Below are 26,303 nucleotides of genomic sequence, written 5' to 3'. Positions count from 1 at the left end.
AAAACGTCTTTTTGGACTGCACCTCTGCCTCCTTGCCCTGCCTTCCCGCATCTGGGTCCTAAAGCCCCCACCTTACTGACACAGACATGTTAACCAGTTGGCCGCCTGCTATGAGCATATGTTTATAATTTAACATAAATTACTATTCATTTATTTAAACCAGATTGGAAACGGAGAACAAATTATCATATACAATGTCAACTAAAGGGCTTAAATAAAATTACAAATTAATAAGTAAAATCAATTATGAAACATCAGCTAATTTGTTTTTAAGTTACCCAAAAACTAGTATAGTTCAATTTAATCAAAACTTTTTTAGTACAAATTAGTCATAAAAGCATACAAATTTACACCAATTTAAAAAAGTTAATTTAGTAGTAGATTTCATAAATCTTTTGAGTATTGTGTACTTAATCTATTTGATTATTTTAAACGCTCGGGTTTACAGTGTGGTGCATGTTGTTTACAAACATTATAAAAAGGTCTCCATCATTAAATTATACATTAAATGTTCACACAATGACCGGTTCTAGTTCTACCGCACGCATGATCCAACTGGTACGGGAACGGTAGAGTCAGGTCCAACTTGTTTATATGAGGTAAGACACAAATACGTTCGATGTTCTTGAAACAACTTCGCAGTGCATGGTACAAGTTGTTGCTAAGCAGGTTTACCAAGAGCACGGGCCAACAAATTTGCCTCTGCTGTTCAACAGTGCCGAAATGCGCATTTCTTGCATTTAAATGACACACTCTATACAAATGTCACTTTATTATTTTCATTGATTTTTACATGATTACAAGGACAATGTATATTGTGATAATAAAATAAAATATACAATGTAAAAAAAATCTAAAACTTAAAACTAAGAAGTTTAAATGAAATGAAAATCATTCATAAAAATATTAATGTCTGGGAAGTAAAAAAAAAGAAGAAAAGAAGCATCAGCTCAGATATCGATCATTACGAACATGACAAGAAGCACCTGCAGGGAAAATATATGGCACCTTGATTGACAGTCAGCGGACAAACAGTTCATCAATATATCAATCCATCAGTCAGACTGGAAAGTCATTTGCAGAGTTGACATCAGACCAGAAAGGTGATGGAATCAAGAAAAGTTGGGGAGTTGTTAAAAAGTACAAGTGCCAGGGAAAATACAGATTCAAATCCATTCTAACAACCAACTCAACATAAGGGTGTAACCATTATAACATAGGAGAAGAAGTTTGTGAACAGGTATGTGACAGTTAACTTGAGACACATCCGATCGTAGGACATTTCTGTGCACAAAAATGTCTTTAAAGAGTCCAAAAGCTTGTTTGTGGATCAAAGCTGAGTATGCTATTGGCTGAAACAGAAGAAGAGCGTCAAAATAACCTAATTGTCTTGCATCCACAGCGGACACGTGAACCAAGTCTGTTCTGAACAAAAATTCTCCTTTGAAAAACAAACAATGGCTATATTAACGTGAAAAATCAATTATTCTAAGTTGCTCTCCTATTTTTCTTTCTAAATGTCTGCATTTGCGAGAGGCTTCAAATGGCAAAATTATGTCAGCAGTCACATTCACATAAATATAGCACCTGTGCATGTTGTGCAAAAAGCCGGCAGAAAACCTGGTCACGGAAATATAGCCACTGAAATGTAAGAAAGTTTGCATGCATTTATGAACTTGGGAAATCCTCCATCCTGCCGAGCTGAGAGACAAGACTCGTATTGGGCCCAGCACAGAAATCTAACAAAATCATCATGCTATGAAATATATTCTTTACAGGTGTTATTATATATATATATATATATATATATATATATATATATATATATATATATATATCTACAGTATATAAAAAGTCAATCTTTCTGTTCCCATATTTTGATTTGACATTCTTTGGCGACATGCACCACCAGCCAGCAGCCGAGCATTATTCTTGCCACATATGGGAGCAAATTACGATTCACAAATACACAACTGAGGTCCATACTAGGGGGTCTAAAGTGCATCGTGTGCCATTCGTTTCTTCACAGAGTCGTTCATGGGAAGCATCTAACGGGGCAGAGGCTGCTCTCTCAGCTCGGGCATTCGAAGTCATTTGGACGGATGGAAGTAAAAGATGGAGGGCGAAGAGGTGAGACACATCCTGTGTAGTCTTCCATCATTTGCACATACAGCATGAGGCACTCTTTTGAAGTGCCTCTGTGAGTTGATGCCAAACAGGACACATCTTCAGATCGTCATCACAAAACATTTGCAACTATTTGGATTCTATTGCTCATATTCAGACTTGATTGTACAGTTATCCCTTTCATCATCTGAGTGGTGAGCGTAAATGAGTTGTTTTTACAGAGAGGATTCACATCAATACAAATGGAACGAAAACCAAGGAAATATGCAGCCAAGTGATTCCAGGTGCTTTTTTTCTGCATTCTAATTTTTCAATTATGAAATTGAGTACTTTGAAAAAGTAAACGTGTGTATGTTGCCTGACAGACATTGTGCTGGCCTAGCATCTCACAGAGGCGCTTATTCGCTACAGCTAAGCCACACGAGCAAATGGTGTGGTTGCTCCATCCACCGCCACACCGCGTCAACCTTGACACATGCAGCATCTTTTTCCATATCTGATTTTCTTTAACACGCCATTTTTGTAACATATAATCAACAACGATTTGACAATATCCTGCAAAACATGTCAAAGAAAAAGAGCAAATGTTTAAAGTTGGATCTAATGTGGTGGTGGTGATACAAAGTACCCAGCAGAGGCGGCAGTTTGAAACATTTTCATCCACTGCATGATGTCACCACTGATTTGCTACCAATTCTGCTGTCTGTGGAATATTTTAATGCCCTCACTCGACATGTCTATTATACGTGAAAATGGACTCCAACTTTTATATTACGTCTGAGCACACCAGTCCCAAAGCAAAGTCCTCATGGTTATATATTTACGTATTTAATCTTCTCTTAAATCTGCGCACTTTCCTTTCGGCTGTGCTGTTCTACGTCCCAATTCTTTTAACGGGAGCAAAAACAATGCAAAATATGATTTGGATCAAATGTCAAGTTGAACGGGGATATCTCATCACCACCAGTCTGTTAACAGCTTACTGTACATCAGTGATGCATTTGTACCACCAGGGAACTTGAAATGACGTGCGTGTGTTTGTGTGAATCCACTTTCTCACAGAGTTCAATGTCAGTGATGGTGAAACTGTGCACTTGTGCAGGAAACGCAGTTAGCCAGTAATGACTGTGTATGTGAACGTGTGCATGTTCCAACCCAGAGAGGCACAACAGCAACAGTTTGCAGTTCCTACAAGAGGCGAGTGACCTCTGCCACTCCTGCCTAGTCTCTTTTCTTCTCGTCCTCCGTGCGGTTCAACTGATCGAGTTTGTGGACGTCGTCCGCGTCTAGACGAAAGCCTCGATCTTGTTGCTGTTTTCCAGCTTGACGAAAATCTTTGGGTCGTCATCGCGCTCGTCTCTGAGGCGCTGGAGGTGTCGGCTGTGACACAGCAGGTAGAAGGGCAGGCAAAATCCCAGCATGCTCAGCACCAAGAGGCCCACGTTCACCTGAAGACAACATCAAGTTGTCACACGTGCCATGGATTATAAAACTAAAATCAACCACCCACTCTAGTGATCATCCTATACTGTATTTGTCTATGGGTTTGCTTACCCATAAGGGGTCTCCCTGCAGCGGTCCCACCATGGCCATGAATAGAGGCTGCTGGAGCAGGGCGAACAGAGCGCTGATCAGAGACTGCATGCCTGTCAGGCTGCCGAATTGAGAGGATGGGTACCTGCGGGGAAACGACAACATCATGGTTAGTAGGGTGTTCGATAGGGGTGAGAAGTTTGGGAACGATGATCTTTTTATTTTATTTTATTTTATGCATTGATCGTAGTATTAAAACGATTGCAAATGGATTCAGCGGTATTAAAAATTGATTTTTAAAGTTTAAATAAAAAAACTAAAAGCCACTGTTGTTTGCTGCCTATTGCACTTACACAAGTATTAAAACACATGTGACGCTAATAAATCTGATTGATACGTTTAAATATGTTTTTGGAAATGTACTGTTATAGTAATGGAGCCACAACACTGACAATGAGATTTGGTATTGAAAAAAAAATGTCATTGTGGAAAAACCTGCTTTGACATTAAAACAAGTATTGGCATTGTAAAAAGTTGTATTGAAAAATAAAATACAGACATTAAAAAAACGCAATTTTCTTTAAGCATCATTTTTGTATTATCATGTCTTTTTCAATGCCAATCTGCAGATTTTTTTTACAGTCTCGATTTTTTTCGAGTGTCACGGGTTTTCAGCTTCAATCTCTGGTTTTCAGTTTTAGCTCTCTTTTGTTCAGTTTCAACTATTTGACAGTGTTTTAACGTGGAGGGCGGGGTTGAGGGCGGGGCTTTGAACGCCTTCCAGCTTTTGACCACATATAACCTTGTAAGCCACAAGGTTATATATCATGTTACTTGCCACAAGGTTATATGTGGTTATATATGTTACATGTGGCGTTAAAACCACCATGTGTGAATTACTTTATGCATCATGTCATGCTAATTTAGCTAACGTGCTAACTGGTTTACTACAGAAACATTAACACTGACGCCACAAGGTTTTATGTAGAAAAAACAGATTTACAGGCGGTTAAAGAGTTCCTGGTGAACTTGTATCCATGAGTCTCTGACTATCTGCCACAGGGAATTCAGGTATTGCTTTTAGCCGACAGAGGGCGCGCTCTCCTCTCCTAAAAAGCTTCTTTCTTTTTTTTCAATACCAAATCAAAAATGACTGAGGCAATAATTTTAAGAGGGTGACGTTATAGTATAACAGACCGTATCATAAACTTACACAGCAGCGTAAAGGCCTCCAACAGCAGAGTGGATGAAGCCCCTCACGATTGTATGTAGGACGAATGACAAAATCTGAAGAAAAGAAAAAAAAACATGTTCTATTAACGAGCAGGTTAGTGGTTGCAATAGTTTGCATGAAGGAACAGACTAGTGTTAATTTCGTCAACAAAAATAATTTCGTCAACTCACATTTTTCACTGACTAAAACTAGACTAGACTAAAACCCTCCTTAATAAACAATAACTGTGACTAAATCAGTATGCATTTTTGTCAACTAATGAAGAAGAGACGAAAATGTACTTCACTTAATAAAAACTGGACTACAATCTATGGACATTTTAGTTCTTGAACAAAAATGATAAGACTTTGTAAAATCTTGGCTCTGCTAATGTGTCACTGTGACACTGTCATGTGACACACAGTGACACACACCCTTTTAAATCTGCAGCTAGGAAGTGCAACATGCACAAACACATGGCACAGACAGGAGGTGGATTTACCGTGAAAGGTTAAAAGACTAAAATGTTGTCCCTTTTAGTTGACTAAAACTAGATTAATAAAATGTTCCTTAGACTAAAATGATGGATTTATAGTCGACTAAAAATGGACTTGATAAAAATGGGATGAAGTTGAATTAATATGATAAAAACTACCAAACCAGATTGAAAGTGGACTAAAACTAAGACAAAATTTAAAAATGGCAGATAAAAGTAATGCTAGAACAGACACCCATTTTCAAGAAATGGGGATTCCATCAAATATGAAAAATATGCTTCAATGTGCATTTGATCCACTAGATGTCGCTAAATAACTATGAAAGTCCATCTCTTCGTTTCAACACAACATGTAAGGACATACTGTACCCATATGGAACAAAGGATTGGATAACATCTGGAAAACAGGGGGAAAAAATGGAAGGACATCTGGAAGCCCTTTGTGACGCCTTTTCAGAAAAACAATTCTGTTTGTGTATGGGTATGTACCTGAAGTGGGAGGCTGGGAATGACGCAAGTGACTCCAAAGCACACCAGGAGTAAATTGGTGAAGATGAAGGCTCGGGTGGAGTTGACAATCTTTTGAATCTTTTTGTCCGGCCGACGAGGCTGGCCAGGCTCCCTGATAGGCAAGAATTAAGCAAGTTAGATTTTTTGGGTTCACTTTGTTGTATCATATCAAGTCAGAAGATTCATTAAATGTTGAAAATATCCCAGAATATGATTTATATTTGTTTTCTTTGGCTACAGAAGGTGCCAGCTCGATATGTCTTGATTACATCTCACCTCGCCGTACACTTGTCATTTTCATCCTCACATTCTTTCAGTCGCCAGTCCATGATGTAGCCAATCACAGGGGAGGTTGCCAGACACAATAGTTGTAGTACGCCGAAGATGGACGTGTACGTGCTTACTGAGAGACAGACAACAGTGAAAACTGAAGCTATAAATACGTTTTTTGTTTTTAAAGTAGTGTTGATTTTTATGGCAGACGAGCAGATTGGGTTGACGTCACGTCACAAGCGCTTTTTTAGGTTATGACCACGTTTTGAGTCAGACGTGCTTTCACAACATTGAGACGGCCGGCCGAGGAAGGGAACTGAAAAGCACTGCTGTTTGACTTTTGTAATAGTTGGCTGGGAGTCTCTTACCCACTTCCATCCTTTCCACTGCAACAGGAAGGCAGCATGACAGCACGAGAGGAAAGAGCAAGAGACGGACAGAAGAGGAAACAGGGAGAGGGGTGTTAAGCAGAAGCAACAGATTAGCTGAGTGAGCGAGAACGTCGTCAAGTGGTTAAAAACAAACATTCAGTGCATGAAATGAGTGGTTAGACATTAAAAGGAGGACCGCTAGCAAGCTGTGCGAAAAGCATGAGTGCGCACACACCTGTGCTGAGGTCTCCTTCTGTTAGCGACTCCAGGATGGTGTTCATGGCGCCCATGTAGAAGATGAGGCGTAGCTGGGTGACACACATGGTGATGACGCTCAGGAGAAAGATGGGGCTCAACACACTCCTCATGAAGGTCTGAGCTGCGTAGGAAATGACAAGACGAGAGCGAGATCACATCGCTGGCGCTTCCCTTAATATCTGCTGACGGCTCGAGTCGGACTCAAGCTCCCAATAGTGCAAGTGGAGGTTTACAAACATGACTTATTAAGTCAACAAGTATGTCACACCTTAAAGTGGAAGTCAACGATTTTTTTTTTTAAATATATATATATATATATATATATATATATATACAATGTTATGTTTTATGCAGTGCCACTAGTCTACATATAGTATTCTGGTTAATATTGCATTAGTGGAATATGAGTTAAGCAGCAAAATCCAGTTGTTTTTATCCATCTCAGGGGGCGGCCATTTTGCCACTTGCTGTCAACTGAAGATGACATCAATGTTGCTCAGGTCTCAGTTAAGAAACAATCACAGCACAGCTTCAGAAAACAGGTGAGCTGTGATTGGTCGTTGCCTAAGCCCTCAGCAACATTGATGTCATCTTCAGTCGACAGCAAGTGGCAAAATGGCCGCCCCCTGAGATGGATCAAAACGGATGGATTTTGCTTCATAACTCATATTCCAAAAATGTAATATTAATCAGAATGTCATGTTTAGACTAGTGAGGTCACACATAACATATTATTGTCAATAAATGTTTAAGGCTGACTTCCACTTCAAAAAAAAAAAAGTACAGCAAGCTATTAACAAACTGTTATTATAGGCAATTGTAAACTTGGCAATTTAATGAACTGACGTCTGTTGTGTGCACACATAACAATTTCGAATAGATGACTTTAAATCAAATGTATTATTCAGAGTTACGTCACAGGACTTTTGTCTGTCTGTCAAATTATGCACATAACCCTGAATTTGTGTAAAGAACATGTTACACATTCTCTAACTGTGGGATGTGTGAAAGCCTTTGTGCTGTTGTATTTACACAAAGCTGGCACACAAGGTCCATTCATTCATAGTTACGAATGTTTTTTCTGTGCGTTTCGCTCTCTGATGGAATTTCAAATGCTGGCAAAGGGCACATCACAACTAGTTGGATCGCTTCACTGCTTACTTAACAGTCATAATATACCGTCCATGCTTGCGTCATTTAAAGAAAAGATTTTTACGTGCCTGCTATGCACACCTTCAAGGTGCGCCAATTGACCCGTCCAGACTTGTGACACGCCCACCATGTGTAAACTGACAATTTGTGAGCAACCACCAAAGAGGCGTGATTCTGGGAAGTCGAAGAGTGGCCCTAATTTCCGGATTGTGGAGTTTTAATGAGACATGATCCATGTGGAAAGTATGTCACACTTTTAATTGTGAAATTTATTTGCGCAGTGGATCCCGAAGTTTCACGACTCATTTAATTTGTATTTGCATTTAGAATTTCGGACAAATTACAAAGTGTTTGCCTTACCCTCTTCTTGTTTCTTGCAGCTGACCTGCAGGTCGACGGTGGACAGGCACATCTTGCTGGCGTCCTGAGAAGCCAGTTCATTGGACGGCGGCTGCTGCTGCTTAATGGAGTTGCTGACGCTCAGACGGCGCCCCACGGTGGTCACCTGCCGGTAAAACTGCTTCCCTGTGATCTTGTGGTCAAATCCCAGCCAGCTGAACTTGATCTTCACTCTGTGGGAGGGAGAATGTCAAAGTTGTCATTTAAAGGTGGGTTTCCATCCACCTATTTTTATTCGGGTTTTCAAGAATTGCGAAAGAGAAACGGAATGGAAACGCCAGAAATTCGGAAAAAGGCCCAAAATTCGCAAAACAGTTTTTACGCTTTGAGGGGGTGGTTTTTGAAGCGTATTGAAAAAAGGAAAATGCGCATTTCGGTGATGGAAACAGGTTTTGCGGATAAGCGACTACAAGACTTGCTATATGTCACACGTTTTGACTGATACGTCACACGCACGTTTGTAGTCACAATAAATGGCGGATGATAAAGTAAGATATGTTTAGGAGATGAAGAAACACGATTCTTTTTATAATTAATAAAAAGAAAAAAACATTAATGCAATTTTAGATGTCTTTATTAACATTAGCTCTCAATGTAACGACACACTTCACTTACATGCGGGAGGGACTCCAACAAGACAAACTACTTCCATTCAGTCCGTCAAAACCAACATTCCCACCTGGAACTCCCCATTGTCCCAAGGTTTCGTCACTACGTCATCTCACGGCGCATATTCACAAAAGATGAGCGGATGGAAATGGGCATAAGTCGCCTGTCCGTTTTACGCATATTCACAAAATTCGCATACAAATTTCGAAACATTTGGATAGAAACCAAACTTGCACTGAGGTGGCATTTTCAGATGTGTGTATGTCGCCATTCAAATATTAGATTACTCACGACTGTAAAAGGATTATAATAGCTGCTTTCCAGTAACATGGCAACAAACAGGAGATCATCTAATATAACGTCCTTTAGAGGGCCACATATCTGCCTTTGCGTGTGTGTCATGTTTCTTACGTGAAGTCCATGTCCTCTGGGCCAGGGAAAGGTTCCAGAGGCCAGTTGACGAAGCAGTTCAGGAAGACCAGGCAGGCGCAACCAGCCCAAACCAGCAAGATTGAGATAAAGGTAGCACCCAGGTCATAGATCACCTACAGGTAGCGAGACAAACGATGGAGGAGCATTAGTGATTATGATCGCATCCCCCAAAAAAGAAAGAAAGAAAAAAAGCACCATCTAATCAGATGTAATGCAAAATCAATTTCCTGATGTATTATTTTGATTGATGCTGCAAGAGAGGCATTAAATAATTGTAGACCTAAATCATTACTAGTAGGGATGTTCGGCACCACTTTTTTTTTTAGACCGATACCGTTACTCAAGTCTTCAGTACTCATCGATACCAAGTGCCGATAACTTTAGTATCTATGATTCATACAATTTCCCCCCAAAAACAATGACATATCTTTTTTAAAAAGACCTATATATCCCAATTATAGCAAATTTCCTTAAAATTATTTGAAATTTATGGCAATTATATTTTTTCAATTTCAAGTCATTTTGCATAAAGCACCCAATAAAAGGAATTAAAATAAATAAATAAATAAAATGAAATTATCCAGTGGCAAGGGGGAAAAAAAGTCCCAATCTAAATATGTGGTTGTACAACTTCTTTTTAAGGAATACAGTAAAGTGCAAATAACTCTATTCAATACAATCGTGTTTCAAGTAATTTTGGAATATCTACCATGTTAAGAATTCCTCAAGCTTTTTAGTGTGTGATGTTTAATAACATCTTGTTTTGAAATCCATGCTTTTAATTTGGAAGGCTGCTTTATATTTCCGTTTCCTGTTTCACGTTCTCCGCTGTTCATCTCATAGCAGTGCAGTAGTCAATGACAATGTACTATTAAATAGAATTAAATTGTTGAGTATAACTGAAGACTTACAGTATGTGCTCTCTTAGCGGAGCCCCTGTGGCAGTCAATAAAAGCAAAATAACCATTGCAGCCTTTAGTTCCTGACCGAAAACGGCCACAAGAGCAGGGGCCGATACCGATACCTGGTATCAGTACTAGTAATACCTCTGTGACAGTGTCAATCAGAAATGACAATTTTTATTGTGAAAAGGCAGAATTTTGTTTGTATAGAAGTTTGGTGACAGCCGTAGTTACCTTAATGCCGGGGAAAGTAACAGCAGAGGAGGCGTACGATCCGATCATCAGGGCGATGAAGGTCGACCTGAGGTCTCCGAACATGTTGGGAAGCTGACAAATAAGCAAGAACACATCATTAAGCATCTTGAGGAGAGGGGAAGTATAGTAATATATACAAGTGTGTATAATGTTTGCAACTTCACGGATCAATGTAATCGTAGTGGCAATGAATATTTGGGAAATAATCCAATGAAAACAATCGGACTCTTGCACCAAAGTGTGGCTCAAAGTACAGTACTGCCATTAGGGCATCATTTAAGCTCTGCAGTTATTGCAGGAGGCGGCAATTTGCCTTTGAAGTTGAGCCGGCTGACTTGAAACTGACCTATTGTAACCTGTGTGTTATTTCCCCTGAAAATGACACACAATAAACACACATCCTGCTGCTTAATGACCAGTGGAGGGCACATCCCTATTAACTCATTCACTGCCATTGACGGCTATATACATTTGAACTATTTCTATTAGTTTCGCATTTTTTCCCACTTTCGTTAACAAGATTATGAAAACCTAGAATTTTTTATTGTACATTTAGAACAGATCTAAATGTTGTGATTAATTGTGAGTTAACTATTTTTATTTTTGTTTAGTTACCTATTGAAGTCATGTGATTAATTACAATTAAAAAATGTAATCGTCTGACGCCGCTAATTTTTAATAATATTTTCTTTTTTTAAATTAGGGGCATCAGGCAATTAAATTTTTTAATTGTAATTAATCACATGACTTCACTGGTTAACTCAAGATTAATCGCAAATTTTATATATGTTCTAAATGTACAATACATTTTTTTGTAGGTTTTCATACTCTTGTTAATAAAAGTGGAAAAAATGTGACACTAATAGAAATAGTTTAAATGAAATTTTGTCGTCTATAGCCGTCAATGGCAGTGAATGAGTTAATCGTGAGTTAACTATTGGAGTCATGCGATTAATTTCAATTAAAAATGTTTATCGCCTGACGTGATTTAAAAAAAAAAGATTACTATAAATTGTGTCAGGCGATGACATTTTTTTTATCGGAATTAATCACATGAATTCACAAGTTAATTCACGGTTAATCACACATTTTATATCTGTTCTAAATGTACAATAAAAAAATCTAGGTTTTCATACTCTTGTTAACAAAAGTGAAAACAAATGTTAAACTAATAGAAAGTTAAAATGATTTTTTGACGTCTATAGCCGTCAATGGCAGTGAATGAGTTAAGCATTGTTCTACAATCTTGCCCTGTTTTTCTTCCACATTTGAATCCAAAGAGAGACAACCCCTTGGCCTTGCATCATGGCCCTCTGCACATACTGTTCTTATTCAAAATATGCGTCACTGTAAACAGCCCTCTTCAAGAAGTCAATAACAAATGAAGGACTTTTATGGATCATATTTAGCAAAACGAAACTAATTCTTTCACTGTCATCACAAAGATGACTTTGTTGATATAATACACATGACATCACAATGCAGTTACGATCGATTTGGGGACAGCCCACTCACGCCGGGATAAGATACATAACCATTGGCCTACTTGGTGGAGAGGACACACAAACACCTTGCTCAGCGTGTGTCCAGCTCAGCATACTTGAGCTGCTCAGCAGGTTTAATGACCACTCATTGTCCTGTTTGGCTCATTTCGATCCAGTCTGCTGCGGGGTTCGTATTTAGCTTGCACAACTTGGACCCACATTGGTCAGAAAAGTGGGGGTGGGATGCTCTCATTATTTTGTTTGTTATTGTTTTAGTGATGAACAAATGTTGGTCCAATACTTTTGATACATTCCGATTATGATGGCACAAATGACAACTAAACTGGGAGAGAAAATACCAAAGTTAGAAAATCATCAGTCAACAATCCAGATGCTACAAAGCAACTATAGTAGAATTTCATTTCAAGGAAGTCCTGTTGCCACTGGCAGTCATTTCTCAGAGGGACTAAGTGGGCGAAAACAACCACATCACATGAGTGGAACCATGCCTGAGCAAAAAAAAAGAAAAAAAAAAGTGTTTGTGTTGAAGCATGTCCAGACCGGCTTCCACGCCTTCTGATGTGTGACAGAGCACGTTTGCCACCCCGTCTCCTTTAAAGGCTGTAAAAGAAACAAGGTGGCGCCAAGTGTTTTTTTTTAGGTGTGTGTGGGGGGGGGGGGGGGGTTGTGGGTCATGCATGGTCAGGTGCTGAGACTGCTGATTACAAGATCACACCTTGAACCGACTGGATGTGCTGAGCACAAAATAATTTGTGATCTCAAGTTGTAGTACTGTGTGAGAAGAGATTCACAAACCAAGTACAATCAAATTAAGATAGTATTTCGTCATGTACGATAAGAATAAAAACTCACGCCTAAAATAGAAAAATGATTCTGTTTTAAAAAAAAAAGTTTCTAAAGGTGCAATTAGGTGCAGCTTGAAAATTAAAATGAAGACAAGCAGCAAATAACCAAAAGTAAAACTGGGACCGACTGCCACCCCCCCCCCCCCCCCAAAAAAAAAAAACACACACACACAAAAAGCTTCAACAAACAAAACCCGTCAATTGAAAAACACTATACAGTATGCAAGCAGATCAACCATGCGTCCCGTCTTGTGTTCACGTTTCACTTGATTACACTCATGACTCTCATTTGTAGGGCAAATAAATACCAGAATGTGCATCTGGCGTACAAATGGAGACAACATAGATAAGCGGCCCTGCCAACCCACCTACTGTCGTTGTTGCACCTTCCCTGAATAGCTCTTTTGTTAGCTCTGTGCTCAGTGTATCCAAGCAGAGAGTGGAAGTGTACACACTGATGGACACGGTTGTTTGGACAGCCATATTGGTTCCCAAAAAGTCACATGCAAATAGGATCACGGTTCGATGCTTGGGTTTGATTAGTGTCAGGTGCAGATGGACATCGGCTGTCGTAAAGAGCTCATCCCACCACGCAGGTATTTAGAAAAATCTCTAGCCCAACACCAACGGTATTTTTATATTTGTCAACATAATACATTTGTAGGCTGTCCAACTAACAAAATAACTATTTTAGCTGATGAAATGAAAAGAACGGAATGATAGATTTGATGAAAAATGTTGAAATGCTCTCTGGACTACACTCTGATTTGGCCTAGTATGGTGTTGGAACGTATTAAATCATTCACTGCCATTGACGGCTATTGACGTCAAAAATTCATTTGAACTATTTCTATTAGTTTAACATTTAGAACAAATATAAAATTTATGATTAATCGTGAGTTAACTATTGAAGTCATGTGATTAATTACAATTCAAGATTAGGAGCATCTGGCAATTAAAATCGGAATTGATTGCATGACTTCATGAGTTAACTCACGATTAATCACAAATTTTATATCTGTTCTAAATGTGCAATAAAAAAAAGGGTTTCATACTCTTGTTAATAAAAGTGGAAAAAAATGTAAAACTAATAGAAATAGTTCAAATAATTTTTTTACGTCTATAACCGTCAATGGCAGTGAATGAATTAAATTGTACAATTGGCTGATTCGGCCAAGAGTTTCAATGTCCACATACGTTTTGCAATTCTGGATAAGAATGTATGCTGAGCTTTGAAAAAGAAAATGCAGCGTGTGTCACAAAGGTGACTACAAAATGACCAAACAAGCAGTGTCCCTAAATGCAGCAGGCGGGCTGAAACAGGAAACGAAGAGCGAGGCCTTTTGAGAGCATCGAAGAGGGAAACGAAAGAAGGAAGAGGGTTTGCTGCAGCAAGTGGAAATTCTGCCGCTTGCCAATGCGCCATTGAGAACCAGCTCGGACCGGTCCTGACCTGACGCACAGCATACGTCTCCGTTCCATCCATCATAAAGTGCAGCCAGCTGAGTTGGAAGATCAGCAAACAACAGCTGACACACCGCAGACTGGCTATCGCCCCGACATCACGTTTCGCTCCAACGTTTTAACAATGACATGATTTAGGCCTGTGGTCTACAACCTGCAGCTCTGGAGCCACATGTGGCTCTTTAATCACACTCCTGTGAATCTCTAAAAAAAAATGGGGGGAAATTAATGTATAATCTTTTTTACATATTTAACATTTTTAGATAACATATTCTTTAAATTAATTGATGATTTACATAAAAAAAACTAATAATTAAATATTCCAAAAAAATTAAGCTGTCTGAAAAAGAGAGACAAAAGGTAGATGGATTTTTATTTATTTATCCCTAAACATGTTCAAAAAGTGAAAAAAAGGAAAAGCAAAAAATGACCATATAATGTAAACAAAATTGCCCAAAAAGTCAGAAAATTTACTTTTAAAAAGGCAGAAAAGCAAACGTAACCATAAAATGTCCCAAAACAAATGAAAAGGGGCAAAAATTACCTTAAAATGTCTTTGGAATTGTCAAAAAAGTCAGAAAATTCATGTTTCAAAAAAAGTCACCAAAGAAAATGTTCTTAAAAGTAACTATAAAATGCCCAAATCCTGAAAATTACAATATTATGTACACAAAATTGCAACAACAAAAGTCAGAACATTCAAAAAAAAAAAAAGTCAGAAAACGTTCAAAAAGTAACTAGAAAATGTCCAAAAACAAAATAAGAAATACAAAATTACCATATTATATACACAAAATTGCCAAAAATGTCAGAAAATTGGTAGCAAAAAGGCAGAAACAAATGTTTAAAAAATAGCCATAAAATTTTCAAAAAAGGAAGAAGAGAGGCAGAAAATGACCATAAATATAGTATGTTCATAAAATTACCAAGGATGTCAGAAATTTGACAGAAGGACAGAAAAATAAATAATAAAATGTATGGAAAACTAAGTTTGAAAAATTACGCACACACACAAAAAGAAAAGAATCAAAAAACGGAAGACGAAAAGTAAAAGAAAATGAATCTCTACGTATTGGATGCTGCATATTTTCCGTTATGGTCCAGTTCTTATTAGCTCTTGGGCCCTCATTACAATAGTCGAACACTAACACATTGTTTCGCTCATTATAATGTTCAAAACTTTTGCGGCACCAGACAGATTTTCTGTTGTTTATTTGGCCTAAAATGGCTCTTTTGACAGTAAAGTTTGCTGACCTCCAGTGCGAATAAGGGCCACTTTGTAGCCCCTCCAGCTCGCCAGGTTGCACAGACCTGCACCCAATGTGGCGTGACCTACATGCCTGCCAAAGTCGCACTCATCCACCAAGTCTCATCCACACGAGGCTGATATCAGCGACTACACTCTCTTCATCCTTTCTACATATTTCCTTTCATCTGCGCTGGTCTGGAAGCAAACCACAAACTGCTCTCTCTGTCCAATTCCCCCTTTCCGCCTCCATCTTGTGGATAGCGCATGCGAAAAGGAAATGCCTCAGAGTGGAGATATGGAAGCAAGAGGTGCTCCAACACGTGCCGGGAGAGAGAATGAGGGGGAGTTTCATATAGCGTGCACAGATACTACACATGCTCAAGAGTCTCTCAGGTGTGTTAAGAGGCAGACAAGAAGTCCCTATTTTCCTCAGCCAGGACACAGAAAACCGAGTAGAAGGAAAAAGTCATGATCAAGTTATTCCAATAAAAGTTGTTGTTTTTTTGCAGTGGAGCCGTTCTTTTGAGTGATAAAAGTGTCGCGCGCTAATTAGCATTAGCGAGTCAGACTGGAGTAGATCATTACAATTCCTTGCACATCTATAGATTGAAGCAAAAATCATTGTCAATCAAATTATTTTAATCAAAAATCGATTCTGAATCGAATCGCAGGCCCAAAAATCGGAATCGAATTGTGAGACATTCAAAGATTCCCACCCCTATTAACCAGAATACCGTATATTTAGACTAGTCGGGCTCTATAGAACATATTGTCAAGACATTTTTTGGGGGGTTGACTTCTGCTTTAAGAAAAACTGATACGCAACTGTTTGACACCCCTACTTCCCCCTTCCCTATTTTTCTTGGAAAGAAATAATCTGGACATGAAGCGATAAACACAAGCGACAGGGAGCTTATAACTCACCCTGCTGAAAGCTTGGGGTGTTGTTTACACACACATCTACATATGCACATCAGGCAGTTTTGACAGTTGGAAGGAGGTCCGACCTTGCAAACAGACCGGCTGTAACTGGAGAGGAACAAAAACAACCTCAGATTTAAGAGCAGGACAAGTGAGGGTGGTAAAAACTTGCACGGCAACCTGAACAGGGGACAGCAAAGAGTGGGCGGGGGGTGCATACAGGCGTATAAATAAACGTTAGCTTCCCTTGCTGCGGTGACAAAGTGGATTATTATTGCTCAGCCTGCAAGTAACATTGATGCAAAAATGTTGGACACGCTCTGTCAAATATGATGGATAAGATGCAGTTTGTGCAGGAACGGTTTGAGATACTTGTAAAGTTGGCAACACACACTGCTGCCATGTACAGTATCTGCTCATTTGCAGGTGAAATATTCATGAGCGGAGGTCTTTTTTTGGCCAGCAGACACCAGCCGAGTAGCAGTGAATAATAGATTACGTGCTTCTTTCTACTCTGGCTCTCACGTGGCCTCTCCTGTGATGCAGCACTTTTATCTCGCTGATGGGTTCACCCTGACCGCTCGGCTCGGGCTTTTCTCATCCACTCCCATCCCTCCATTTGCTTACGTATCCGCACTAGCACTCAGAGTGAACTTGGAGACCATGCCACTCACATCACTGTTAGTCACATTGTATAGATGTCTACCAGTACCTCGGTATTGCGAAAAAGGTGTACTTTTATTCCAATTTGATATTTGATGTCCAATATTACAAATTTATATGTACTCATGTAATGTGTGTAATGTAATGTGGTAGTTTTGACGCAATCCTCATGCAGAACTAAGGACAAATTAGTGTTTTGGCTGTTCCGGACTTCATGGTTACTTCCTTGTTATATACTCGGAGCTTCACGTAGTTTCAAGAAACAAAAGCAAAGCTAAAAACTATTTCCGCTACTCACGGTGATTTTCAGAGGATTGCATGCATCTCTATTTGATAGGTGTTATCATATCATATCTGTTGCTACCGTGTCCTTTTGATATAACATGGCATCGGATTTATCATCTGAAGATTTCGAGACAGCGGAAACGCTCATCCGTGAATTTACAATATGCCTCACACACACACATGTAATTAATTATTTTAATTACACACATTATAATGTCATATAATTTCTGATGCTGTTTTGCCCCTGTTATTATTATTTTGGTAACTAATAGCATGTTGCAAGAAAGTTAAGATGGATTGTTCTGGTCCAATTCCTTTTCCTTTAAGAAGGCGCTGCCCCTTTAAGAGAGCGAGAGAGCGACTTGGCAAGAAGACAGTATGAGCTTCCTGCTCACATAAAAAAAAAAGGAATCATGGAACGAAGTGAAAAAGTTGTTGTCGAGTTGTGTTTGATGCTTAAGTCATGTAAGTATTTGACAGATAGGTTATGGTAAATTGATGTTAAGAAGATATAAAGCTGATGCGTTAGAAATTGTTCACAAGCGCACTATTTACCTTGTAGAACGCTCCATCATGTTTGTTTGCACAGATTAGCATAACATGATTGGCTCGTGTACATTTTATTTACTTTTCTATATTTGTTGCTATAGTTTCACATACAAAGAAAAGGTCGGAACCCGTCCTGGCATCGATAGACATATTGTGTGGAGGTGTTTAACTACTTGGATAGCAGAAAGGTTCTGTGAGGCCAGTACAGATGCCGTACACGGAAGTATCAGTGCGTGTGCATCAGCGTGTAGTTATTAATTTATGGTTTCCCATACTTGAAGTTACTGAACGCAGAAAATTGAATTTCGAGTTGCTACTGCCATCTGTGGCCGAAAAATGTAACTGCATTTTCCCTTCTTCACGTTTACACAATGTGCACATGACATCACATCCACAGGGGGCGGGAAATTCAAACCCGAATCCTAGTATTAGCCAGAGGCTTGCAGCAGTTTGGATTATTAACAGATAAGTGCTAATCTCTACTAATTAAAACATGTTTTAGTCATAAATGGTCAAATAAAAAGTCTAGTGTAAAAATATTTTGGGGCAGCTTTAAGAGAACTTGAAAATGTCAAACACAAATGACTACGCAGATAAAACGTCAATTTTTGAGCAACAATACCATAGACGCCACATAGTAACAGGTAATGGTCATTAAACTAACCATACAGAACGAGCTGAAGCTCACGACAAGCAGGACGCAGTAAGATGATTCCCATTCCCCAAAGCTCGACTGCAGTATCAACTTTACACCAGTAGAAGGTGTTAATGGACTACTCATTGAGAGTTTGAATACAATTTGGTGGCTGTAGTCTGCAAATGTCTGAGTGGTAAATGGCTAAGGATACGCGGATACGGATACGCTATTCAAGGCAGGGATCCAACTTATCTGAACCCTACAGAGTCGGTAACAACCAACAAATCGTGGAAATGCAGTATTCATGAGTAGGCCTACATAGTGTGTATTATATTTGAGTGTGTGTTATTCTCGAGAAATTACTGTACATTTACATTCCACTTCACAAGGTCCTTGGTAGAGATCAAATTAGGCTGGTGTTTTTTGGCATTTTGCTTCGACTTCACGACCTGGCCAATCCCGTTGGCATTTTCATGACGGCTATAAATAAGATATCATAGCAGCGCTCTTACCGTCAGAGAGGTGAAGGTCATACACATGCCTCCGAATCCATTCATGGCCAATGCAAAGAAGATCAGGATGGACAGATCTAGAGGACCAGACAGATGTTGTGTCACCATAGCGGGTCTATATCATCAACTGTGGACATATGATGTATTGGCATAAGTGGTTGTACATACTGTTGGGATCGCTGGCTCCGTAGGCGATGAGGAGACAGGAGAAAGCAAAGCAGGCACTGGAAACGCAAAGTCATTGCATGTCAACATGTAAAGTAGACACGCTCATTGGACAATGTCACATCTCAGCTCACCTGCCCAGCAGCCTCAGCTTCCGCGGGCCGTATTTGTCCATGACGATGCCCATGGGCAGGGTGATGGCGGACAGCAGGAAGGAGCCCACGGTGAAGGCCAAGTTGAGCATCTCATCCTGGTCCTTGCAGATTTGCCAGCCGTGCATCTCCAAGTACTCCTCAGCGTCGGACGCCTCAGCGTCGGACGTGTTGGAGAGACTGAAGTTGGAGCTGCTGTTGTCTGGATGGAGAGAAAACAACCAGAGATGAAAGGGAAATCTGCCACTGAGACATCTGAATGCATATAGAATTCAGTACCTGAATACTTCTCCAATGTTGTGCTGCTTTGTTTTTTCTCAATCTTTTCTCATCATGCATCTGTTAGCTTATATTATTATTATTATTATTAGAACGTGCCTCTGGAGGCATTCTCCCTCCCTCTCTTGAAAGCTGAGCTGCTGAACAAAAATGCCAAGTGATCCAACGGTCACGTAAACACACAGCCGGGATAACAACACGAGCGAGTCAACAAGCTCCCAGAATGGTGAACGTCTGCCTGCACGCCCGCCCGCTTCCCAGTAGCGGAATCGACACTTGACACGTGTGCTCTATTTTTGTTCATCTGCCCTACTGGACTGCATCAACAGGCCGGGCAAGGGCTGACGTAGAAAAACAACCCGTTCAACTCGATCTGCTCGGGCTCAAACTGTCAGGAAAACAAAACAGAAGGACTCAGCAGTTTGCACTTTTTTGGCCATGGGGGAAACAGGAATAAACGTCATCAGAGGGTTTTCTTTAACTTCATGCTGAGGGCACATCGTCAAGTGCAGCTTCAGCCAAGTCTATGCAGTTTTTATGAGTCACACAAGAACAAGAGATGAACAAAAAGATGCTGCTTTGAATCTGCGATGGTTCATTTATCTGAAGCTTTATTCTTCTCATCTATGGTCACCTTTTAGGAACGCTACATATTGTTAGCCTAATAGCAAAGTCATTTGACATTTACCGTTACCAAATCAGGGTTATAATAGTTTGGAATTTTCTTTATAGCTTGTCTTTATATGATTTTTACCAATGTTGTTTTTTTTTATTCCATTAGTTTTAATTAGTTTTCAGAGGGGATTTGTTCATTTATGAAGTATTTGTCATGTGCAAGATGAACGAAAAAAGGTCACTAAGTATTGTGTAATAAATCAAACTGCAATTCCTTAATAACTATTTTACTTCAAATAAATACAGTACATAGGCTCCAGCGCCCCCCGCGACCCTTGTGAGGACAAGCGGTTAAGAAAATGGATGGATGGATGGATAAATACAGTACATTTAAAATAATAAAAGATCAACAATCATGTATGAAATGAATTGATGGAGACTAAATCAAGGGCATTTTTGCTATAATTCTAAGTTAGTTTTATAGATGAAAATTTTTGTTTTAGTTAGTTTTTTAAAGCACTCGTCGGATTTAATTTCGTTAATGAAAATGTTTTTTCTATTTTAATTTGAGTTATTTTGTTAGTTTTTGTGAAACTTCAATAAATCAATTGAAAAAAAATATATATAAATGTGATTGCACACCATTTTTTTCTTGTTTTCCAAAATCGATGAAATGACATGAGAAAAATGTGCATACAATAATTGTTTTGAAAAAGAATTTCACTTTCGCTACAGCAAGATGTTTGTATTTTAGAATGATTGTCTGACCCCCTGAAATGAAATTTCATGTATTTTTTAGTTTTTAAGCCGACTGGATTCCACTTGGAATAGTTTGGTGAATGTGGTTCTTACTTCATGTGATTTTACATCTTCATATGAACAACAACACACAGCTCCATCATGGCAGCTGCACACACACAGACACACACTTACTGGAGTGTGAGTACGGGTGGTCAGTATTGACCTGACATCCTTTAAGGAAGTTTCTAAGCCATAAAAAGGAAATTACAGCTGATACCTTTATACCTCCTGTAAACATGAATCTTACAGTGGAACCTCCAAACTCAAACACAATTCATTATGTGACCATTTTAATTTACAGGCCTTTTAAGATACAATAACAATTTTACATTCTTACCTGTCATACAAGTTAAAATGTTAACAAACTGGGTATGATCAACTTTGGGGGCTACACTGTACTAATATCCAACGTGGTTTTATGATTACCATCAACCTGTATGTTTTTGGATTAAAACAATAGTGGTGAAATATCCCTTCATGTAAATAAAAGACAGTTGATGTGTTGTTGTTTTTTCAAAAAGAGGCTTTTCTCCATGTGATTAGCCTGGCCCTGGGAATATCCGAACATTGTTGTGCAAATTTGACGGAATCAGTGGTCAGACCTTGCAAACCATGAATAGTTTCGATGGCAACGTGATACACAAGCGACTCTCGCTTCCCTTTGTCCCTCTCTCGGGTTTCGGTGTCAGCTTTTAGCCAAATTCCAAGTAGGACAACAAGATAGAGTTTTATCTCAACAATGACAGCGACTATAGTGCAACTACAGATAAACGTGTGCTTCTTCCTGACCTGATTATTTTGTAAACGGGAAAAACAGCTGATTAAAGTCTGTTGAGAAGGTCAAAGGTCCTATTGGAATGAATAATCCATACTGGTTGATTGATCTCCTGAAATAAATGTAATCAATTCAAATTAAACACCAGTGGATCATGATTGTGAATGCTATCACAAACCTACTGGTATGATTTCGACACTTTGATGACAATGTGCAGTCTCTCAGCCCAGACCATATGCACAAATTATCCCATCGCTTTCATCACTTCCCCTTTAAAATGGCTGCTTGAATGAATGGCCTTATTCAGTGCAGCTCCAGTTATTAACTGCGCGGCAAAGCAAGCAACTCCCACAAGTCTGCAGACGATGAAGCACCCCTGCAGCCTGTTGTTGACTGACTTTATCTGACCTACATTTCTACATGGTACAATGAACAGCAAACACATATTTTCATATTCAGGAGGTCTACACCACAGGAAAGAATCTGCCAAAAGGCTAATCAGGGCCAACTGTAGTTGTATTGTTGCTAAAGCTTTTGAAATGTTGAGCCTGGTCATCTAAGTTTGTTTTCCCCGACTTTTCCGTTTTAAGTGCTCTGCTTCCTGAAACAGAGCAAAGTGTCGTTGTGTGTGTTTTATCATGAGACTTCAACACGCCCGCTCAGCAAAAACACCACTCAGTGGGTCTCTAAAGACACTTAAGGTGTGGTTACACTTCCTCTTCATCACAGCGCAAAGAGAAAACAAAAAGAAAGAGGATCATCTGTGTGGTAAAAAGGCCCCAAAGTACTTCAGATCCGCTTTTGTGTCACTCCTTCACATGACAAAGGTCACAAATTATTTTCAAATAATCAAGTTTGGGGTTCTCTAGTGCTGATTTGGAGAGTTAGGAATGATTATGCAGAGGAACTGAAACACACCTGACAATAACAGCAGCAGCTAGAATACAGTGGAACCACAAAGTCTAATGACTTTGTTTTGACTTCGTAGTTATTCAAATTTAAATTCAGTTACAGTTTTGCCTATAAGTATTCATATGTGCCAGGCGCCAACTGTTGCAATCATGAAACCTTTATTACCTAACCGTGCAGGCAATGTTATATATTTTCTGCCACACAAATAAATTAACCATGTTATAGGCTAATAACACTAAAATAATGTAAATGGACACATACCGTACTTGAATGTGCTAATTAGCATATATATATATATATATATATATATATATATATATATATATATATATATATATATATATATATATATATATATATATATATAAGTTATATATATAATGCTGCTACTTGATACATTCTGGTAATACAGAATTTCGCTCACCTGGTGCTTTGCACAGGTAGGAATAGAAGCCCTCTGACTTGAGCATGATGAGCAGGGATCCCCATCCCAGCAGCACCGCAGAAAAAAGCAGGTTCTCGATGACCGCTGTCACCGCCATCCACCAACGGCGGCTGAAGGCCGTGGCCAAGGTAGGAGCCATCCCGACCGAGAGGAGGGGAAACTTCACTTGTCTGACAGGAGAGGAGGAAGGGAGGCTGCAGTCGCCTGGATGAATAGAGGGGGTGAATCAATGTTATTTTTTTTGCACTTTTTATTTTAAATACAGTATAAAAAAAACACAGAAATGGAAACTCAAACCTCATAAGTGACACATATTGTTTGTTTGTTTTAAATGCTAAATTTATCATATAACAGTGATAGTGCAAGACCTGCAAATTTTGGTACTCAATGGAAAGTTGTCACCTCTGAAAAACATCAGTCTGTTCTAAGAGACTGTGGGTCTATGAACAGTAAAGGTGCTTTGAGAAAATGGCAGTGACTCATCCTGGTGCCTTTGTTCCTTCCTCAAGCTGCTGATGTACAGACTCAGAGAGGGAGACTGCTTAACAGCTGAGCGCTGTGGGCGTGTAAACCCCGTCGGCCCTTGAGACATCTGATTGGAGCGTGGTGAAAATAGCTATTCGACTATTGGCTGCTAATGACATAGGAAACGCAGCAGCTGGCTGCACGTGAGGATGCTGCATTCAACTAGTAGAGAGTACAAACTGTTCTGATTCAAGACAAACCTTCCCCAGATCTAATTTTACTTATAGATTAAAAACATGTATCGTCGATGTGCACTAATGCAACATCTCAATTCGTCTAAATTGGTAGGGTTTAAAAAGACAGTCGGAATTTTCATGTTTACAGCAATATTATGAAAAGTGATGACAGTTGTTTTTAGGTGGCTGATTCCTCACCACGACAACACTTTAAGACAGATTCATTGCTTATAATTCAAAGCTATATAAACCCGAACGTGTTCCGTTTCCAAGTGACTCAATTCTTGACATCCGAAAAACGGATAGTACATGAATGCAACACCAGCTTCATCCGGTTCGAACCAGCACGGCGCGAGATTGTTGTTTGGGAGCTTGAAATTAATATCACGTCCTTCTGTATGGCATGTACGGAAAGTAAACACTTACACGAGGACACTGTGTGCGTCTAAACAGGATAAATACGAAACAAAAAAAAGCGCTACATTTGTGAGTGAATCACATTTGTTTCTCTTGTCTGTCTTAACTGTATGTTTGAAGCAAAAAAATAAATAAAAAGTCGACTCATACATTTCCACATTGCCTATTAAATAACCCCTTACCCCCCATTAAACGCTAACTTCTGTCAGTCGTCACTAAGGAAGTAAAAGCCTGTAGGCTATGTGTAAGACATTTCAAGATGTGTTGGTGTTGTTTCGGAGCAAGTCAGCACATCATCATCAATCATCATCATCACGATCACGATAATAAAGACAAAGTCAGAACGCCAAAACTGGTCTGAACTGGACTGCCTATCGCCCCCTCCTCACATTATTTGCGTGTCTCGCGCCACGCACAAAAAAAAGCGTCGAGGTGTCCTGTAAACAAGCACTTCCGCTTATAAAATAAAAGAGACTTTTGTTTAATTATAACTATGTCCACGCCATGCAATGTCGTTTATCTTCATTTGGTTAAAAATAAAAAAAGTGGGGCACACATACACACACACACACACACACACACACACACACACACACACATACGAGTACTGAATTATATTTTCTCTTTATGCAACTGAGCTTTTATTTCGACACGTATATTATTATCCGGAATTGTACGACGTGATCTTGAGTAACTTTACTTCCAGTGAATCACTAAGTAGCGCTCAGCTGTCCGGAACAACAAACTGGAAAGGAAAAGTCGCCAAATGTTGTCTGACTGGGAAAAAACGTGAATAAGTTGCACTCCGATGCCACGCTGTAGCATAGAGAACATCAAAAATAATGACGATATAAAGGGAAAACAAGACTAAACATTATATCTGAGCTATATGGAAATATCAGTGTCCTTGTTCTTTGCCACATATCAAACACAATACGACACTCGGTGTCATTCATATTTTCTATCATATCTGTATGTAACAATTGAGTGGAATGGTGGAGAGAATAACCAAAATGTGTTTCAGCAGTATTACCTCTAGTCAGATGCTGTGAGTGTGAGTGAGTCAGAGCATCCTCAGTTGCGGCAACCCACCTGAATGTGCGCGGCTTCAGGAACAAAGACAGATCGCCGTTTTCAGCCCAATCCGCTTCTTCGCGTCCACAAGCCGGTCGAGGTCAAAGTTGTCTCGTAGGACGTGCGTGGTGGTTGTTTTAGCGAGTTTCTCCATTCCCTTGTCATTGGCGACATTATATAGCGGCCGCAGCGGCGATGCACAAACAACGTCGCCTTCCCATTGGCGGAGGGCTGTGCTAGAGGCAAACCTCAGCCAATCAGAGCGCGCCAAAACTCCACGTGCTTTGTTCCTCAGCTGTAAGTGTTGCTAGAATAGGACGTTTGAGTAAACATCACTTGGATGTTGATAAAAGAGAATCGGAGAATCGTTTTTATTCTGCAACTCATATAGAGCATAAAAATGCACTTGATTATGACAATTATTATACATCTCTGGGGGGAAAGACAAGAAAAACTTACCTTATTTGGTTTGTTGACCATTTTTCGTTTTCTGTAAATGCATGCGCTAAATGACAAATACTGTACTGTATTGCACTAAGGTGTAGTCAAAGTATCTTAAAACAGTCTTTTCGTCTATTAGAGATCATCTCCACAGTTTATATTGCCAAGTTGGAGGTTAACGAACTTTTGTTCATCACATTAGGAAAAAAAGATACGAACACATGCACGTGCACGTGTTTTATAAATGGACTCACGTTTGACTCGAAATGTCACACCGAAGTTGAACTTCTAAGAAGGATGTGAATGTGGACTGTGGACACTTTGCCAGTTTTGAGAAACACTTGTAGGGCGACACCTAGCGGCCAT

The 26,303-nt window shown here is 39.4% G+C and overlaps 1 protein-coding gene across 4 annotated transcripts; it reads right to left on the bottom strand.

Moving 5' to 3' along the window:
* Positions 1 to 635: 635 nt before the first annotated feature.
* On the bottom strand, positions 636 to 25,687 carry LOC144052345 (large neutral amino acids transporter small subunit 4-like). Of its 4 annotated transcripts, none has more exons than XM_077566313.1 (15): positions 25,515 to 25,687; positions 23,284 to 23,508; positions 19,460 to 19,679; positions 19,329 to 19,384; positions 19,161 to 19,237; positions 10,510 to 10,602; positions 9,353 to 9,486; positions 8,294 to 8,505; positions 6,759 to 6,902; positions 6,521 to 6,538; positions 6,156 to 6,282; positions 5,859 to 5,991; positions 4,874 to 4,947; positions 3,682 to 3,805; positions 636 to 3,575 (listed from the first exon to the last, which is right to left on the bottom strand). In XM_077566313.1, the coding sequence occupies exons 2-15, from the start codon at positions 23,441 to 23,443 to the stop codon at positions 3,414 to 3,416; spliced, it is 1,734 nt and encodes a 577-aa protein (XP_077422439.1). In that variant the 5' UTR covers positions 23,444 to 23,508; positions 25,515 to 25,687; the 3' UTR covers positions 636 to 3,413. The 4 variants fall into 4 exon arrangements, with proteins under 4 accessions (XP_077422439.1, XP_077422437.1, XP_077422438.1 ...); XM_077566311.1 differs by lacking the exon at positions 25,515 to 25,687 and adding an exon at positions 23,707 to 24,206; XM_077566312.1 differs by lacking the exons at positions 6,521 to 6,538; positions 25,515 to 25,687 and adding an exon at positions 23,707 to 24,206.
* Between the last annotated feature and the right edge of the window lie 616 nt (positions 25,688 to 26,303).

Source organism: Vanacampus margaritifer, chromosome 5 (assembly GCF_051991255.1).
Source record: "Vanacampus margaritifer isolate UIUO_Vmar chromosome 5, RoL_Vmar_1.0, whole genome shotgun sequence".
NCBI lineage: Eukaryota > Metazoa > Chordata > Actinopteri > Syngnathiformes > Syngnathidae > Vanacampus > Vanacampus margaritifer.
Note: the sequence above shows the minus strand (reverse complement) of the source record. Positions and strands in the feature narration are given on the sequence as shown.

Coding starts and splice junctions, on each gene's coding strand:
- LOC144052345 (XM_077566311.1), bottom strand. Junction 8,506..9,352: donor CCAGAGGACATGGACTTCAC/GTAAGAAACATG, acceptor TCCCTCCCACAG/AGTGAAGATCAAGTTCAGCT. Junction 4,948..5,858: donor TTCCCAGCCTCCCACTTCAG/GTACATACCCAT, acceptor TCTTTTCTTCAG/ATTTTGTCATTCGTCCTACA.